We start from the raw sequence: 18,663 nt of genomic DNA, 5'->3' as shown, positions 1-18,663 counted from the left end.
AAAAGTACTCGCCTCTAACGTGGGGCAGAAATTAGGCTACTTTCAACAGACTTCTGGAAGGAATAGTATGAATAGCCTCGTTTACATTGTTTAAATAAATAAAGTAGAATATAAAAGTAGCATATAACTAGGATTGGTTTGAGAAGCCTTGCCACTGGCATCTCAATTCGTACAATCAAGACACCAGTAACGAGCGCATGGTGATATGATCAATAGGGTTTCGTTATTTCTTTCCACATAAGGTATATTGGTTCAAAGCTCATATTGGTTGTAGACATCTGTGTATAATAGTTAAGACATAACCTGGTCATTTTATTTTACCGATATACACGTAAATATGGTTTCATTTATTCTACATAAATGTAAATAACTTAAAATATACTTCAAAAGAGTTACATGGTGTTGATGTACTAACAAACGTCAATATGATTTTAGAGAAAAGGGGGATTTGCAAGTGACGCAGACTGGCTCGTATAAGAAAAATATTGAAAGAACGCTTGGGGGCGCTAGAGTAAATTAACTGGGGATTTAGGACCACCTGGAAAGTGTCACTGAAAATAAACTGAAATAGGTAGGTCCCTGGGTAGAATGCCCTAGTGGGACCTTGGACCTTCTCCTCAAATACATTTGAGGAGGGTGAGGAGATAGGACACAAGGAATCACAAAAATACAAATTGAGTTAAAGCCCTAGAATCAGATTGCCCTAAAATCCACAGGTTACCCCAAATACTGATTCCAAAATCTCATTAGGGGTAAAACTCCAAAATTATATTAGATCAGTGTCTAGGGGCAATGTCCTCATTGGCTACTACCTGAAATATGGACCATTATGAAGCACAATTAAATACTTGTTCACCATCAATGTCTCACACGTAGAACCCCACCACCACACAGATATGAGACGTGTGTACTCTCATAAGGTGAAACCTATTTATGTTTGAATGAAGAGCATCTCAATGGCTCTCATTGCATCCTTTCCTTCATCTCCACTGATCTGAATGAAGGAAACTGGTGAAATAAATACTTTTAGCACTCGCCCCACATTGCTTCCACCTATCCGGTCTTCTCAGAACAGTATATGAAGGTGATGAGAGGAAGCTACTGAGATGTGGTAATATTACAATATGATCTCAACTGCCTTTCATTAAATGGGATAGGGGTAATACATTTAAAGTACTGTGAAGTGACTGCACTGAATATTGGGTGGGTTACAGACTCAACGCCAGACCGTCAAGGTGCGTCATACATGCAGTGGACTGGCTTGGGGGGGGGGGGGGAACTATGAATGTGACAGCAAAGACATGTGGACCAAGAAAATCAGTGTCAATCAAAAAGGTTAAATGCAGATGGTATGGTAGATGCTGTTGGATGGAATCACGTGTGTGTGTGTGTGTGTGTGTGTGTGTGTGTGTGTGTGTGTGTGTGTGTGTGGGCATAGAAAACAATAAAAATGGTAACCCACTTCTGGGTTAGGATCTTCAGACTCAATAATATAACTAAACTCACAATGGGTGTAATAGCATGGCAGTGACTACCTCACTCAACCAGAGGAGGCTGGTGAAGGGAGGATAACTCATAATAAATCGATGGAATGATATAAAAACACATGGAAAACCAGGTGTTTGATACCACTCAATTTATTCCATTCCAGCCATTACTATGAGCCCGTCCTCCCCATCTGAAGTGCCACCAGCCACCACTGGTCTTAACCGATATGGTACAGTACCGTCTTCATGTCAGTGCTCTGTGGCCTGTTCCCGTCACCAAATCAACCCCTAGTCTCTACTACGCACTTCACGTATATGAAAGGATTGGATAGGTGCAATACGGTAATAGCTGCACCTTGCTGCTGATTGGCTTACACCTATGTAATCCTCCCAGATCGACAAGTGCCTAAAAGGTCAGGCCAAGTGGTTGATTATGAATTTAATATTCATAAATGCAGAGGCTGTCTTTAAAACAAAAACACATGCAGTAGGACTCCATGGAGTGTGGTTTAAACTGTAAAGTCTTCATATGAAGTAAATGCCTGGCTGTATGTCTAAATTGTGACAGTCATAGGTAAACATAGTAAATCCCTGAACTACAGGACGGCTCAGTGGTAGAGAGAGGAGAGCAGTAGCATCGGAAAGGATTGGACACTCAAAAGATTAATGATAGAACATCATTGATGATCATAAAAAGAATAGCAATGCATCTAAACACAGAGAACATAACACAACCACCCCTTCATGACTGAATCATTACATAGTTAATGCATACTATACACACACACACACCATTAGATTCCTCAAATCTTAAGCATTTTCACTCAAAAGTTATTCAAAACAAACATATTTCAAACTCAAGAGTACATTGAATGACAATATTATTTAAACAAACTGTTCCAAGAAAATGATTACATCTCTGAATCCATCCTGGTGTCTCGCTGTCTAACTGAGGTACGAGTTAGAAGGGAAGTCATTAGTCTAATGTACAGCAGGGAAACGTGCACAAACCAACTTGCCTGCGTTAATCTGGTCATTATCAGCAGTGACAGAGAGAAGCATCACATCATACATACAGTCAGAGTGAGAGTAGTAGCTGCTCTGTACCATTGATTCAGAACAGCATCGCTTCCATTCAGAAATGTATAGCAGAACACTATAAACTGATAAACTAACACTGATGGGAAATTCAGAGGAGCATTTACATAGGTGTCCATTATCTTAATGAGTAATGAATGTTTGCAGATAATTCACTCATCACTTCTTCATTGGTGTTACTTGGTATTCTACAGTTGTAAATGTACAGCGTCAGAGGAAGGAAAGGAGGAAAGAAGAGACTAAATCTAGGAAAGGTAGCGAAGGGAACAGGTCAAAAGTAACAAACAAAAAGGACTTCTGGACTGGACAGAGACAGTGCACTGCACATGCATAGGCAAGTATAGATATTTTACATCTGACATGAGGTTACAGCCACAACAAAAATCACAGCAAGAAATCCAAAACAACTCAGAACAAATGAGCAGTTGGGGGAAAAAATGACATTGTTTGTGCTGTTATAAGTAATGTTTCAGCATTTCAATTCAGCTTTGAATAAGTAGACCAAAATAACATCTATCATACAGCAGCACCATGACAACTGCTGCGACTGGTCTTACCGGTATCCATGACAACTGCTGAGACTGGTCTTACCGGTATCCATGACAGTGACTATCAAAGAAAGTAGTACCCTCCCCTTGGTTGGGTTGAAACTGGATTTTATTAAAGACAATACAGGTAGCGATGGCCTAGTAGAGAGACAGCGGGTTCATAGTTCAAACTTCTAAAGCACCCGCCTCAACTACTGAGTCTCCGCAACTCATTATTATCTGTTAAATGCGTCTTTACACTCGACGATTCTTCACTCTCCTCCCCCCCTCAGATTGGAGAAATGGAGATGGACAGATTGGTGTTTTGTTAGAGCAATGAGAAGCACAAACATCGCTGCCTCGGTGTAACTACAGCTAAGGCTTCTTCACAATGGCGTCAATCACAAGTTAGCAAATAGCGATGACTCTGCTCTTCACACAAACAACCGAGGTTTAATAGTCGCAACACAGCCAACTCATTCAGTCTATACATTTAAAAGCTAAGAAATATACAGAGGGAAGAGAGACTTAAGCATGAAAACCTCTAGGAGAGAAACAAGGTTATTATTTGCAATACGATGCACTGGGAGCACGTTGGGGTTATGGTGGAGAAACTCCACAACAGCACTGATCATAAAGTCAGCACTCATTTGGATAACCAAATCCTATTGAGAAAAATGGTTGTATTTAGGACACTCTAAGGGAGCAACGTTGTTCCTCAATCAAACCCCCTCCCATCTATCCATACCATCCCTCCAGCCCCTCCCATCTATCCCATCCCTCGAGCCCATCCCATCCAATCCTCGAGCCCATCCCTCGAGCCGAGCCCATCCCTCCCTCGAGCCCATCCCTCCCTCGAGCCCATCCCATCCATCCCTCGAGCCCATCCCATCCATCCCTCGAGCCCATCCCATCCATCCCTCGAGCCCATCCCATCCATCCCTCGAGCCCATCCATCCCTCGAGCCCATCCATCCCTCGAGCCCATCCATCCCTCGAGCCCATCCATCCCATCCATCCCTCGAGCCCATCCATCCCATCCATCCCTCGAGCCCATCCATCCCATCCATCCCTCGAGCCCATCCATCCCATCCATCCCTCGAGCCCATCCCATCCATCCCTCGAGCCCATCCCATCCATCCCTCGAGCCCATCCCATCCATCCCTCCAGCCCATCCCATCCATCCCTCCAGCCCATCCCATCCATCCCTCCAGCCCATCCCATCTATCCCTCTCTCTCTCTGAAAGTGTTTATATCAGCTTATTCACACAATACCGGAGGTAAGTAGAATTTTAGTGAAATAGAATAACCACCTGTTTCTGTTTCTATTTGATCTGTGCTTGTCGTCTTCCTTCTAGTTCACACCTCCATTACTCCCTCACTGCTTTAGTGAGGGGAAGCAGAGAACATTGTTGCTCCTGGGGATTGGAGGAGGGGAGGGGGAGGCAGATTTGGTTTGGTTACCTATTTCATCCATAACACATAATTGCTAAGCTGGTACTGTATTGTGGTGAGGTGACGTGCTAGTTTGTGTCAAGGTGCGATCAGCTAAATGTAATAAAACAAATGACTCCACTAGGATTAACATAGTGAGGACAGACTGGGCTCATACCATAAGGGTTCTACACATCTTCTCCCCGTGTTGGGTAGCTAGGTGTGTGGGTTGCTTTTCATTCAGCTTGTCATGGTTAACATTTCAATAGCGTGGGGGTAAGAAAGGTCTCTTGGGGGGTAGAAGGGACCTCCTCGGCCCCCGCCGAATGGAGGGCCAGGACGCTTGCCCCCGCGGAACATGGGTGGCTCTCGGTTTAGGTGCGGGTGGACAGGGGGGCCGCGAGGGTGGAGTAGAGGTCTCTGGGGGGTGGAGTTGATGGAGGGGCGGGGGTTGGGGGAGGATAGGCGCAGGAGGGATGGCGAGGGACGGTGTGGATGGTTGGGGTTGGGGTGTCGGGGCTGGGCAGGTGCGCTAGCGGGAGGGTGCTGGAGCGGAGGAGCTTGGGGGCGAGGAAGCAGGGGGTCGCCTGAGGGAGAGGGAGGGGTGGAGGAGGAGGGGGGTGGAGGAGGGAGGTTGATGCCATCCTTGACACGGCCCAATAAGGGAGGCGGGGCACCGGGGGTGCCGGGGCGGTGGAGAGGGGGTGCGTGGCGGGGAGTGTAATGCTCTTTGACTGTGCCGGGACGAGGCATCTTAGGGGGCTCCCCTAACAGAGAGGACATGAGGGGAGTGGGACCACCTTTACCCCCCCTGGGTCCCCCTCCCATCCCCCCTCGGTCTCCTCCATCTGGGCGGACCTGGGGAGGGAGGGGCAGTTGGCGGTCAATGGGGACTAGAACCCCGCCTACCATGACTGCCGAGGGGGGGAGGAAGTTGCGCGGAGGTGGAGGGAGCTGGGGCATGGGAGGGGGTGGAGGGCGTGGGATGGGTGGAGGAGGGGAGTTGAAGAAGGGAGGGGGGGGATGATGGTGGAGGTGTGAGGGGTGGGGACCCTGGGGGTTCTCCCCATGGTAGGGGGGCATCTGAAACTGGGGTGGGGGGCCGTGCGGATGAGGGTGGGGAGGGTGATTAGAATGAGGATGAGGAGGAAGGTGGTGGTGTGAGGTCGGGGGAGGCATGGGGGGTGAAGTCATGTCGTCAGAGCCGCCCTGAGGGGAAGGTGAGGGGGGCTGGGTATCCAGGTACCCTTCCTCATCGTACCACATCCCTCCGCCTGGCCTCCCCCCTTCTCCACCCCCGCGACGCAGCCCTTGTCCAATCACGCGGATACTTTCCACCGTCTGGATGCGCTCTCCGGTTGGCTGGCGGTTTGAGAAGCCCCCCAGTGATTGGAAAGGTGCTCCCTCTGTGCAAGGTGACACCAGCGTCTCGATACGGTGGTACTGCCCCCCCTCCCCGTCAGATGAGCCCCCACCATCCTCTCCTCCCCTCTTTCCCTTTTCATCCCTCGTTCCACTCATTCCTCCCTCCTCTGACCCGCTGCTGGTCTTGCGAGAACCTATGGACGCTCTCCTCTCTCCTTCGACTGATCTGTTGTTCCCGTGACTCTTCCCGTGACTGTTCTGTCCATCCTTCTTCACCTTGCTGCTTCCCAGTGATGAAGAGCTAATCTTCCTCCTCGAATCTTCCTCCTTCAGCTTGGCGGTCTTCTTCCCCGCTCCGTAGCCTTGGAAACGAGAAGAGGAAGAGAGGAAGTCCACGTCGTTGCTGCTTCCTGTTGGGGTGATGACGGCGTCCCAAGGGTCACTGCGGTAGGCCGTGGGTGAAAGATCATGACCTATGGATGAGCCTAAGCTCTTGGGGTCACTGTTGAGGCCAAGGGGGTCGGAGGAGACACCCCCTGGTGTGTCCATGATTTCGTCCTGGGTGGGGGTGCCCCCGCTCTCATCCCTGACGGGGGTCCCGTCTACCCCGTCTCCCCCCAGCAGAGGGCTCCCATCCCCCAGGCCCAGACTGAACCCTGGGTTCCCCTGGAGGAAACGGTTGATCTTTGACTCTAGGCTGGGAGGAGAGACAGAGTGGCTAGGGAGAGAGGGAGGAGGAGGAGGAGGAGGAGGGGAGGCCTCTCGGTTTTTCTCCCAATCCCTAGCTCCTCTGCTCCTCTCAGGTGTGTCTCGTTTGAGACTGTTGGTCAGGGGGGGTTTGGTGTTGCTAGGAGTGGTGGGTGTGGGGGGGCCCTTGGCTGCTGAGGAGTCTGGGGAGGCATGGGAGGAGGGGGCAGAGGAGGAGGAGCTACCAGACCTCAGCAGGGAGGACAGACCTGAGGAGAGAGAAGAGAAGATGGAGAGAGACAAAGACATGGGGGAGAGAGAGAGAGAGAGAGAGAGAGAGAGAGAGAGAGAGAGAGAGAGAGAGAGAGAGAGAGAGAGAGAAAGTGGGATGGGTGGAGATAATTACACCAGCAGATACACAAGTTACTCAACATAAAAAGTGCCCCCCAAAACAATTCCAACAGAAGCATTGCATTTCCCATCTCAAAGTCTGTCTATAAATCTGCCTGTCTGGTTTACTATCTTATGTGTGTCTCACTCTGTGTTTGGGTCTTTGACAGGGCGTTGAGGATGCCTTCAGGGGTGACGTTCACTCTGGACAGGATGCTGGCCAGGGCTGGGCTTGGAGGGGTGGGGCCAACAGGCGTTTTGGAGGAAGATGATTGGCCAGAGGGGGTGGTGGGAGTTCCAGGGGAGGGGCGAGACACAGGGCTGGCTGCTGAGAGAGACAAGACACACAGAGAGAGAGAACAATCTTATGCAAACATGTTATAACATTTCTGTACCAGTGTTTCACAGAATCCATATATTAACTCTGCTTATCTTGCCAAGTACAGACACACACCTGTGTTCTTCATGGCTGATGTGATACTGCTCAGTATGGAGCTGATCTTGCCCAGGTCCACATTGGCCAGGTTCATTCCCAGAGGAGCGGTCGGACCGCTAGGACCACTCACACCCGCGCTCGTAGGGGTGCTGGGGGTCACTGGCGTGGGGGTAGACGAGGCTGCCTTTTTGAGAGGGGATTCGGTGGAGGTTCGAATGAGTGTGACAGGGGCGGGTTTCGCTGCGGTCTTGGAGCTGGTCACCTTGGAAACGGTGGCTGATGACGACTGCTTCTCTGCTGATGGAAACAAGGGGTTAATGTGTTTATTTTGACAAGGTTTAGTCTCATTGAGAATTCCCCACTGCCATCTCACCTGGGTTGGCTGTCTCCATGTCCTCCTCAGACAGATCCATGTCCTCCACATCTCTGTTGTCCCCCTCTCTCACAACCCCCATGTCCCTCTCGTCCATGGCACTCCCATCCAGGTCCGGGTCAAAGCCCAGCCTACCCCCTTGGTCTCCTCCCAGCCCCAGGAAGGGGGAGTCAGAGCCGGTGGGTGAGGGAGCGTCCTCAGAGGGGGAGGGGATGGGAGAGTCCTCGGGACCGGGAAGAGAGGACTTGAGGGCATCCAGTTTACGTTTGAGGTTGACCACGCGGTTGGCAAAGGTTTTGTAGGCCTTGAAAATTAGAACCATAGAATTAGATGTATAAGATTTTGATTAGATTATTTATTTGATAGATGAGGATCAGATTGATCGCGTGAATGATTGGTTGATACTCACGCTGGCCACGATCTTAACTTCCTTGTATTGCATCTCATAGAAGACGTCTGCGTTTCCTAGAGCCTCCAGCAGAGGGGGCCCTACAGGCATCTGGTTCTCCAGGAAACTGACAAACTCCTGCAGCTTCTGACTGCCCTCTTCAAAGTCCTTGGCAAACTTGTTCCCTCCGGCCTTGTCTGGGGTAGAGATGGACGGAGAACAAGAGTAAAATAAGTAATTTAAACAAGAGGACATAGAAGCCAGCCGCACCAATATGTCGGAGATAACACCGCAAAGCTGGCGACCGAAGTCAGCGTGCATGTGCCCAGCCGCCACAAGAAGTCGCTAGGGCGCGATGGGACAAGGATATCCCAGCCGGCCAAACCCTCCCCCAACCCAGACGACGCTGGGCCAATTGTGCACCGCCTCATGGGTCTCTCGGTCGCAGCCGGGCTACGACACGACCCGGGATCGAACCCGGATCTGTAGTGATGCCTCTATCACTGATCAGTGTCTTAGACCGCCGCACCAGTCAGGAGGGCTACTCTGATTGCTATGCTTTACAATGTGCTTAATATTGGGAAAGTTGAGAAATAAATATAGGAGGCCTAGACTATAAAAAGATGGGATTCTCCTCTTTTTATTAGAGGCCATCAAAACTCTGTTTCTCACGCACTTGAATAGCATAGCCTATAGAAATGTTGTGCAACATGGGCTTATAGGAACTTTATTCTATGCATCAACCAGCTATGAGCTGACTCGCTCTACACAACAGGTGATCCTATTCCCCTCAAACTTCATCATTGAGTGATTTGAGGGTCAATAGAGCGCTGAGTACCAGGCCATTAGCAAGTTTGGTAGGCTACTACTGACTATAGGGGACATCAAAGCGCAGTTTTGGAGACGCCTAGTTACTGTGATTTCAACGGTCACGTGGAATTTGACTGCAGTCATGACTGCCGGTGTGGCGGTAACACGGTCACCTTAACAGCCCTAGGCATGAACCCTGGCCTTAACCCTGTTATGACCACTGACCTTTGAGTCTCTTGAGGGCCTCCGTGCTGCAGACGTCCACTCTGAGAGCTGTCAGCTGGGTCTCCCTCAGCTCCTCCTCCTCCACCACCCGTTTGAAGCCCGCAAGCTGCTCGATGAACGACTGGGGCTGGAGAGAGAGGGGGAAGGAAAGAGGGAGGGCGTGGGGAAGGAGGGAAAGACTATTATTGTGTGCAGCTCCATCAAGGGCCAATCATCAGTTGAAACAAAGCATCATCCCCGCCACTGTTTCGCTGAGGGACAGGGCTGAAGAAAAGTAACCACTCAAATTCATAGACAGAGCTATGGATACAAGGACTGACCATCCATGATATCAACATTATCGTTTTAACCATGTTTGGAGGCTATATAGTGTACGTTTACATTTGTTGTTTACAAACATTGGAGTAAAACAAGCTTATATTTGGGGTTCTGATATGGTATGACAGTTGAACTCAGCTCATGAGGAATTTATAATAGTTAAATTCTTCAAGAATCAATGGGTACAAATCATTAATTTATCAAAACCAAAAATGTATGTAGTAACTGCAGATTACCCCTTTAAAAAGGGTCAAAGCAATTTAGCAGAGGACAGAAAAAAATACACTTACTATGAAATCAGCCACAATCTTGGACTTCAGGGCAGCTTTGGGGTTGACTGGGGCTACAGGACAAAACCACAACACAACACACTGACCTGTTGACTCATACAGACTCAGAGGTTACAGAAATAGAGAGACAGCAAAAGATGGTGAGGAGAGAAGGAAATAGGTGCATAGGAGACTGACCTGGCGGAGGAGGCATCTCTTTAGCCTTCTCTTTCTCCCTCTCTCTCTCCTTCTTGGCCAGGTTGGCTTTGAGCTGAGTGATGACTTCCTCAGGATAGACGTTTCTCTCCTCCCATATAGTGAAGATCCGCTCCACTGACTTACGCACCTTCGGGTCTCTGGCAAGACAACAGGTCAAAGGGCAAGAGGTTAGAAGGGCACAGATTCAGTCAGCAAGAGATTGGTGGTCAATTTAATCAAGGGCTAATCCTAACTTCCACCTAAATTGTTTACTTAGTCTCCCCATTGACAATTAAAACGTGCCTCAAATGGAAGTTAGGATGTGCCTCACAATATTCATATAATCCAGAGCAGTTCACTCACTTGACCATTAGTGCAGCGTTGGGGAGCACCTCAGCGAAGGCTGAGCGGTAGACGATGGCGTTCTTCCTCTTGCAGTTCTGTATTACATCATTGGCGAGATAGAACAGATTCAGGCGGTGGTTGGTGTCCGCTGATGGAGAGAAGGAGGAGAGGAAGACAGGGAAGAAGAAGAATAGGTGGAGGAGGAAGAGGGTTAGTGGGTTCTCAGAAGCTTGATGTTTAACCACATCAAAAACCTTGACCAGCCTGAGCGTAGACCACCCTCGCCCAGTGGATGACCAGCCTAAACCTAGACCGGCCAGTGGATGACCAGCCTAAACCTAGACCGCCCAGTGGATGACCAGCCTAGACCGCCCAGTGGATGACCAGCCTAAACCTAGACCGCCCAGTGGATGACCAGCCTAAACCTAGACCGCCCAGTGGATGACCAGCCTAAACCTAGACCGCCCAGTGGATGACCAGCCTAAACCTAGACCGCCCAGTGGATGACCAGCCTAAACCTAGACCGCCCAGTGGATGACCAGCCTAAACCTAGACCGCCCAGTGGATGACCAGCCTGAACCTAGACCGCCCAGTGGATGACCAGCCTAAACCTAGACTGCCCTGTGGAAGACCTATTAGCTCATGCATGCATTTGCTAATCAATTCTGGAAATATAGCAAAACCAACCAGTGTTGATGGGAAACTTCACTGAAATTATAAACAATGAAGTGCTTTAACTAAGTGACAGTCAGAAAAGTGAACATCAGCTTGTCATGATATCTAATGCATAATTAACGCACAGACAAAACATCATTACTGCAGCGCACACTTTTTTCAACTGACAACTTCTCCAACTGAAGCCCTGTGTTACAGGCAAGGCTAAGACATGGAAACCAAATAGGCTTGTCATGCAGGTAAATGGAGTGCAACATAAATGAACCCTGGTTGTTGGGGGAAACACACAGCTTGAACAGAAATATAAAGGCTCTAACGTCTCCCTCCCTGAATATATGAAGATCCAGTTGAACATGTTCAAAGATGCAGCATGCAACACGGTAGTCACAATGTCAATAATAATGTTCAGCACCGCCACCGATTCATTCATGGCACATTGTTTTCAGCAGACAGCGTTGTCACACTCTGACAAGACAACGTTCATGACATTCACGCAATTAAAAAAATGTAAATGACTCAAAACTGGAGAACACCATACATTCAAAAGCCTGCACACCCAGAGTTAAGGTATTTCAAAGTGACAGCTGATGGAGTAGGGAAAACAGACAAATCAAACACAGATCAGGTTCTGAAGCAGACAAGACTAGAAACGGTATGTACGAGTCCCACAATATCAATTAGGGTCATTGAAGCCAGTTGATAAACTGAAAGTGATATTAGCCTACGCCCTAGAGCCTCAGCATCTTGTGCAGGACAGCTGTGATGACTAGTGTAAACCAACTAAGTAGGGTATATCTTAGTAAATGGTAACAAAATAAACAGATGCATTACCACTTTGTAACATAAAATAACAATACAGAAGCCTTTCATACATCTCAGTTGAGTCCAAGTTTGGAACAGTTGTCAAGTCAAAGGAGAGAGAAACGTCCCCCCTGACTCCCCATGGGAAGATGCATTCAGGGAGGACGAGTTGGAACAGTTGTCAAGTCAAAGGAGAGAGAAATGTCCCCCCTGACTCCCCATGGGAAGATGCATTCAGGGAGGACGAGTTGGAACAGTTGTCAAGTCAAAGGAGAGAGAAATGTCCCCCCTGATTCCCCATGGGAAGATGCATTCAGGGAGGATGAGTTGGAACAGTTGTCAAGTCAAAGGAGAGAGAAACGTCCCCCCTGACTCCCCATGGGAAGATGCATTCAGGGAGGATGAGTTGGAACAGTTGTCAAGTCAAAGGAGAGAGAAACGTCCCCCCTGACTCCCCATGGGAAGATGCATTCAGGGAGGATGAGTTGGAACAGTTGTCAAGTCAAAGGAGAGAGAAACGTCCCCCCTGACTCCCCATGGGAAGATGCATTCAGGGAGGATGAGTTGGAACAGTTGTCAAGTCAAAGGAGAGAGAAACGTCCCCCCTGACTCCCCATGGGAAGATGCATTCAGGGAGGATGAGTTGGAACAGTTGTCAAGTCAAAGGAGAGAGAAACGTCCCCCCTGACTCCCCATGGGAAGATGCATTCAGGGAGGATGAGTTGGAACAGTTGTCAAGTCAAAGGAGCGAGAAACGTCCCCCCTGACTCCCCATGGGAAGATGCATTCAGGGAGGACGAGTTGGAAAGTATTCAACCAGGTGAGGAAGAGATGAAGACTAGGCACAGAACAGTAAACAACCAGCTCTATGCTGTCTACAGTACGCAAACCAAACATCGTGGGCTCCTGAGGGGCGCAGCAGTCTAAGGTACTGCATCTCAGTGCAAGAGGCGTCACTACAGTCCCTGGTTCGAATCCAGGCTGTATCACATCCGGCCGTGATTGGGAGTCCCATAGGGCAGCACACAATTGGCCCAGCGTGGTCCGGGTTTGGCCGGGGTAGGCAGTCATTGTAAATAAGGTGTTAACCGACTTGCCTAGCACTGTGGATTGAATCGAGCCCCAAGATATCCAATGAATGTAACAATGAGTTCTAATTCATATCCTAAGTTCATTACATGAAACAACTCTTCTTCGAAAAGATCCTGGAGTCAAAAAACAGAACTTGCTGAAGTGTAGGCCTAACTAAGTCTAGGCCTAACTAAGTCTAGGCCTAACTAAGTCTAGGCCTAACTAAGTCTAGGCCTAACTAAGTCTGAGTGGTGGGGAAGGGGAAACAGTTCAAAATATCAAATAAACAATCGCTTTCAATGGCAACATGGTCCCAGCTTCCTTCCCTGGGCTAAGCTATATTGCAAATCTTCAGTTGAGAATATTGCAGAATGATTATGGACTAGGACATGTGATTGGGTGTAAATGTGGGGCCTTGGATAATATATCCCATTTAGCAGACGCTTTTGTCCAAAGCGACTTACAAGTCGGCTGGGGCCACTACTTTTTTACATATGGGTGGCCCCAGCGGGAATCGAACCCACGACGCTTGGCATTGCAAGCGCCATGCTCTACCGACTGAGCCGCGCATAGTATTGGATGGAACACCTGTTGCACACACAGGAGTGTGACTGGGCATCACTGTTCTACTACAGCCGACACCGTAGTCTAGGTGGACACAGACCAACGAACACAGTCACACTCAGGGCCACGTCTGGGGGTTTAAAGTTTCAACCTCCAAAGCCATAGTGATGGGGGGGATATTTATAGTTACATATCAGGAAATTATTTTTTATTATATTTCTTACCGTTTTGACAATGTGGCAATATTATTTTGGGCTAGTTGGCTGCACCTGCAACAAAACTTTTCCATAGCTTGTTCTCAATCATTTTAAATAGGGAACCAATTGTTTTCAGCACTTATTTCCATGACTGATCCAAACGTTCTCATGGTCCTCTAGCGCCTCTGCAGCGGACATATGGTGAGCAATATCTTTGGAACTTCAAATCGCAATAAAATCTTTGTATCAAAATCACAATGCGCATAGTATTGACGCCAAAGTATGGCGATAATATGGTATTATGAGGTACCTGGCAATTTGGCCAGGCAGACTGCGATGCCACGTGAACCATCAGATAGCAATCATGGGCAAATGATGCATGTCAACTGGCATTACAAAAGCATTAGGCTTAGCGTACCTCTAAGAGAGACAGCCCATTTGCAGAAATGGGCTCCTCCTGACCCAACACAGAACTCCCTGACCTAGTACAAGCCAGCCAGGACCAGATATTTTGGGTACCTAATTAGCACGCTGCCTTCCAAACCAAACCGCGATGAACTCAAGTTGTAGTGGTAAAATCTGTACCACTACCTGCACCAGCTCAGGTACAGTAGGATTAATTTTGCAAGTGGAAAAAAGGTATGTGTTCAGAAACAGAACATCACATAGGCCCCTACTGCTGTAAACAATATACACTTATGTGTTTTCTCAATCTCATAGCAGAAACACGTGACCTAGATTAACCAACAGTTAGTTATTTCCAGTTGGTCATGCAACACATCACAACAGTATTTTCTCTGGAATATTTCTTTGCATTGGGGGGAGACCCAATAACATATGTTAAAATGATTAACTATTATTTTAACTATTTGACCATGCATATAGCGTATGCATGGTCCATATTATCAGGTATGCAATTAGCATTAAGCATTATCACCTGTAGCCCAATGGATGCAGCATAGTGGCTATAAATAAATAGGCTGAAGCATAGGGTTGCTTATCTGCATTTACCCTATTGGGCTAATCATTAGCTACATCCAAAATGTAATCTTTTAACTAGTTAGCAACTAGGTAGCATTAGTGAAATGTATGTCTCAAAAAACGTGCATAAATAGTGAATATAATGTAGCCCTGCCTACCGGTTAAGGTAACTTAGGGTATGCCGCCACCCGGGGTAACGCACACCCCCTGCCTCTACTTCTCACCGAAACCACTTCATGTCACACCCCCCACACTTTCCCTTGTTGCCACTGCTCTTCCTCAACTAAAAATGGCATCTGTTTCAGCACATTTTGTTTTGTCACTCCCCAAAAACAAGCGAGGAAGGGTGGTGTTTCACCCCAAGGTACCTTACAATGGACTGTTACATTTAGCCCCACTCTCCCCTATACACTCACAGCAAATGACCGTGATAATGTGCTGAACCATGATGCTGCTAAAAGCTCTGTGGTGCAGTTCGCACATATTCAGGAGTTAAGAAATAAATAAAGTAGGAATGGAAAGCTGACAACGCCCTCTTTTTAACTAAGGCCATTAAAACCGCTTTTCCCTGCGATCGCAAGAATTGTTGTGCATCCATTTGTCAGAATGCAGGTTTCCCTCCCTATAGCACTCATAACATGAATGAATCTCAAGAGGGAAATAGATTAACTATTCTACTATGCAGTTATCGGATTTGTCTAGTCATTACATTTTGTTTGCAGGGAAAAAATAAATGTTGACTGGACTGTTCTAGCATTAAAGTGTGCCTCGATAGAAATATTTCATATTTTTTTCATATTTTTGGGGTGTGACGGCAATGATCTTGCCGTGGAAACACTGCATAGTGCAGCGGAAACACTGCATTACAACACAACCCTAGGAAAGGAACCGTTAACACGGCCATCCAACATTCCGTGAAAATGAAAACATTTGAGTTGAAAGTTTCACCTGGACAACGAAGCCTACAACTCACCAACTTTATCTTTGGTTGACTGAGTTCAAAAGCTAGTTTGAATGTTTGAGGACATCATACATAAAGCACAGCACCATAGACAACAGATATACATGTGGTTGAGCCAATGACAGGGACAGAGAGAGATGGGAACACATGCAGCCGTGCAAATGTTTAGTCTACTGCAGTGCAATTCATTTTTAATTAGCAAAAACTGCTCAGGGCAATGAAAGCATTGAAAACCAGCTAAACTTTTATAGCTAGAGGCAAAGAATGTGGGCAACATCCGTTTCCATAAACAACAAAACACTGGCATATCTATTTCCATGACATATCCATATCACACCACGCACTTCATTAAATAACCCCTCAAAAACACAATGAATGACAGTCAAAGTTTAGGTCTAGGCCTACTTTAGCAAATATAGACAGCTATGCCAAACACTGGAGTTAAAATCTTAGCTAGGCCTACCCAGGGGCATTGTGATTGATTGGCCACCCTTAGTGTCCCGCCATTCTCATTGGGTCAGAGCGCTGTCAATCTGGCTCAGATTGGAATTAGAACTGTGGGTTTGTTCTGGTGGGAAGGCTGTTTGATTGGCTGGCTGGCTTTTTTGGGATGACAGAGAGCCCAGCATGACTTCTCTCAGTTGAGTTGATGAAAGCAGTGCAGAGGTGGAAAATTGCTAGGTAACTGCTGTTTGACTTGACAGCAAACTAAACTAGTTTCCCAGTGTATAGCCAGTGTAGCTGTTTATTGCTGTAGACTATGGCATGTGTTTGTTCTAGAAAGTTATGCATGTCCCTTATTGACTGAGGTGAATAAAGCTATAGCAGCCAAAGTGATAATGGCTGGAGTTATTTTTGCCATTCCTCAAATAGCATTTTAGTGCTTTTAAATTGTATTGAAACATACATCTTAAACTTTAAAAAAATGTCTTGGATGGGGGAGTTACCACTGGACATTGTGGTAGTATCTAACTTGAATACGGATCACTTCAAATGTATTTATTTTAATACATTTGGGCAGATACAAATTAACAGTTGAAACAGCAGTGGCAACAAGTCTCAGAGTGGTAGGGCACATCTTTTCCACTGGGCCTGGAGTTCTTCCTGGTCTGAACCTAACCAGGTAAAACACCAGACCTTATGACAGTGATTCATCAGTTGTAAAAAGGTTTTATATTGACATTACTGGGACCAGTTTTTCTAATCAGGTCAGACAACTCCTGGCCCTGGGGAGGATGAAAACCCTGTCAGACTGCAGCAACCTTTTACTTGTTTTAAAACACAGACGGAGACCACTATGAATGGACAATAGAACTCCGGGCTGAGGTTGCTTTATACAGGTTTGTATCATGTAGACCTATGCAACTGTAGATGGTAATAAAAAACGAACTCTTATGTAATCACTATTGTGTTGACTAATTATTTCCAGTTAATCACTTTGGATTGAAAAAGTCTAGGTAGCCTAGCCAGCCCAAGTATGAATACAAATCCAACTTGATCACATGTTCTCCTAATGCAAACAAATGGGCCATAAATACATAACGTTACAGCTTAGTTTACCCTGGCCAGGGGGATAGGGCGCATAGTAGGCTGTGTGTTGTTAGTAGCCCACAGATTATCAGGGTGAGAAATCGTCTCGTTTTCACATACCAGATCGCTAATGTTTAGGTGTAGGATGCTGCAACACCCATGTTAAGAGTTTTTGCTTGTGTCTGTCGGGGCTGATGTGCTATCACATTTACTAAATAAATAGACCTATGCAGGAAAGTGCTGAGCGCTTTGCGCCTTGTGCCCGGCCTGTGATCTCCCTAATCTGATTGGTCAAGACACACACAGAACATGCAGTGATACGATGTGCAGGACAGCAACTGTGTGCGAGTTGACGAATCATGAGGAAAATGTGCCCCCCCCCCCTCACAAAAAAAAACAACACGTACTTTGTTCCTCTCTTGAATGCTTTTGTCGATATTATGTATTAAACTAACCCAGCGAGCCACCCGTTTGCCGGCGGGTCTGACACAGTTATGCAATACAATGCGTCGTATTTTAAGCCAATTTAACGCGTTTTGTTATACAATTTGCTAATTTCCCATGGCCACACGACTGGTGTTGCCCCCCTCTTTGCCATCCCGTTAAAACAACCATGCAATCGACCCTGGGCCTAACCCAGATTTCTTCCTAAAGGCCGGTTTTTCAGCCCACTTGCTTACCCAGCGACATGTATCACCTGTGCTCTGTCAACACTACCCATTTTAACTCGAGTTCAAACAAATTTGAGTTTGGCTAGCTAGCTAATTACCTGGCTCCTCTATCCTCTGCAGTTCTGCAAATACATTGCGCCTGTTTTGTTCGCATCGCACGCGCTATGTCGAACCATATGTGCAGACAGGTCAGGTTCGAGCAAACTAAATTGATCACACGTCGCTAGCTAACGTTAATATACATAACGATATGTTGAATTGCAGCTACTGGTAGGCACGAACTACCTTACTATAACTAGTTAGTTACATTAGCTTGCAAGGCAGCTAACTATAAGTACACATCTTATGTTAGCTATGCATGAACTTCATGGAGTCAACATTTTTCGGTAACACATTAGGAACATAATTGATTAGCTAACGTGTGTATAGTAGCAAGGAAGTTAGCTAACGAATGACAAGCTAACGTTAGCTACTCACATTTCTTGAGCCACTTCATCCAGTACCGAACGATAAGGCTGTGATACTTTTTATTTTCAATGCACCAGGTCGACAGTCCCTGTATAGACTCCATAGTGTTGGATACTCCTTGGAATCTGCGGTCCAGGGTGGCCTCCAAAGCGCCGCGGCCACCATGGCCGCTAACTGCTCCAGAACCCGCCGCCATTTTTCCAGTCCTCTCTGGTACTGCAGGCATGGACACCGCAATGAGTCATGAAGGTAGCAAAAGTGTGAGACAGGCGAGAGGAGACACGCCCCCTACAGATCCAGGGTCAAATTCTGAAAACTGACCTAATAACAGTTGGAGGGGCAGGCAACTCCAACAGTTTGACCAATATTTACAACCCGAAAGGGGCCTGCCTGTA

General features: G+C 47.1%; 1 protein-coding gene across 1 annotated transcript; it reads right to left on the bottom strand.

Moving 5' to 3' along the window:
• Positions 1–1,891: 1,891 nt before the first annotated feature.
• Positions 1,892–18,493, bottom strand: LOC135520684 (regulation of nuclear pre-mRNA domain-containing protein 2-like). The gene is given in 11 exon segments (XM_064946416.1): positions 1,892–4,839; positions 4,842–6,866; positions 7,136–7,315; positions 7,442–7,720; positions 7,797–8,100; positions 8,206–8,381; positions 9,220–9,346; positions 9,828–9,880; positions 10,005–10,162; positions 10,368–10,497; positions 18,278–18,493. Coding segments are annotated over 11 exon segments (3,651 nt in total). The 5' UTR covers positions 18,465–18,493; the 3' UTR covers positions 1,892–4,807.
• Between the last annotated feature and the right edge of the window lie 170 nt (positions 18,494–18,663).

Source organism: Oncorhynchus masou, chromosome 29, assembly GCF_036934945.1.
Source record: "Oncorhynchus masou masou isolate Uvic2021 chromosome 29, UVic_Omas_1.1, whole genome shotgun sequence".
NCBI classification, from domain to species: Eukaryota; Metazoa; Chordata; class Actinopteri; order Salmoniformes; family Salmonidae; genus Oncorhynchus; species Oncorhynchus masou.
The sequence above is the reverse complement of the archived record's forward strand: the minus strand, read 5'-3'. Positions and strand labels throughout refer to the sequence as shown.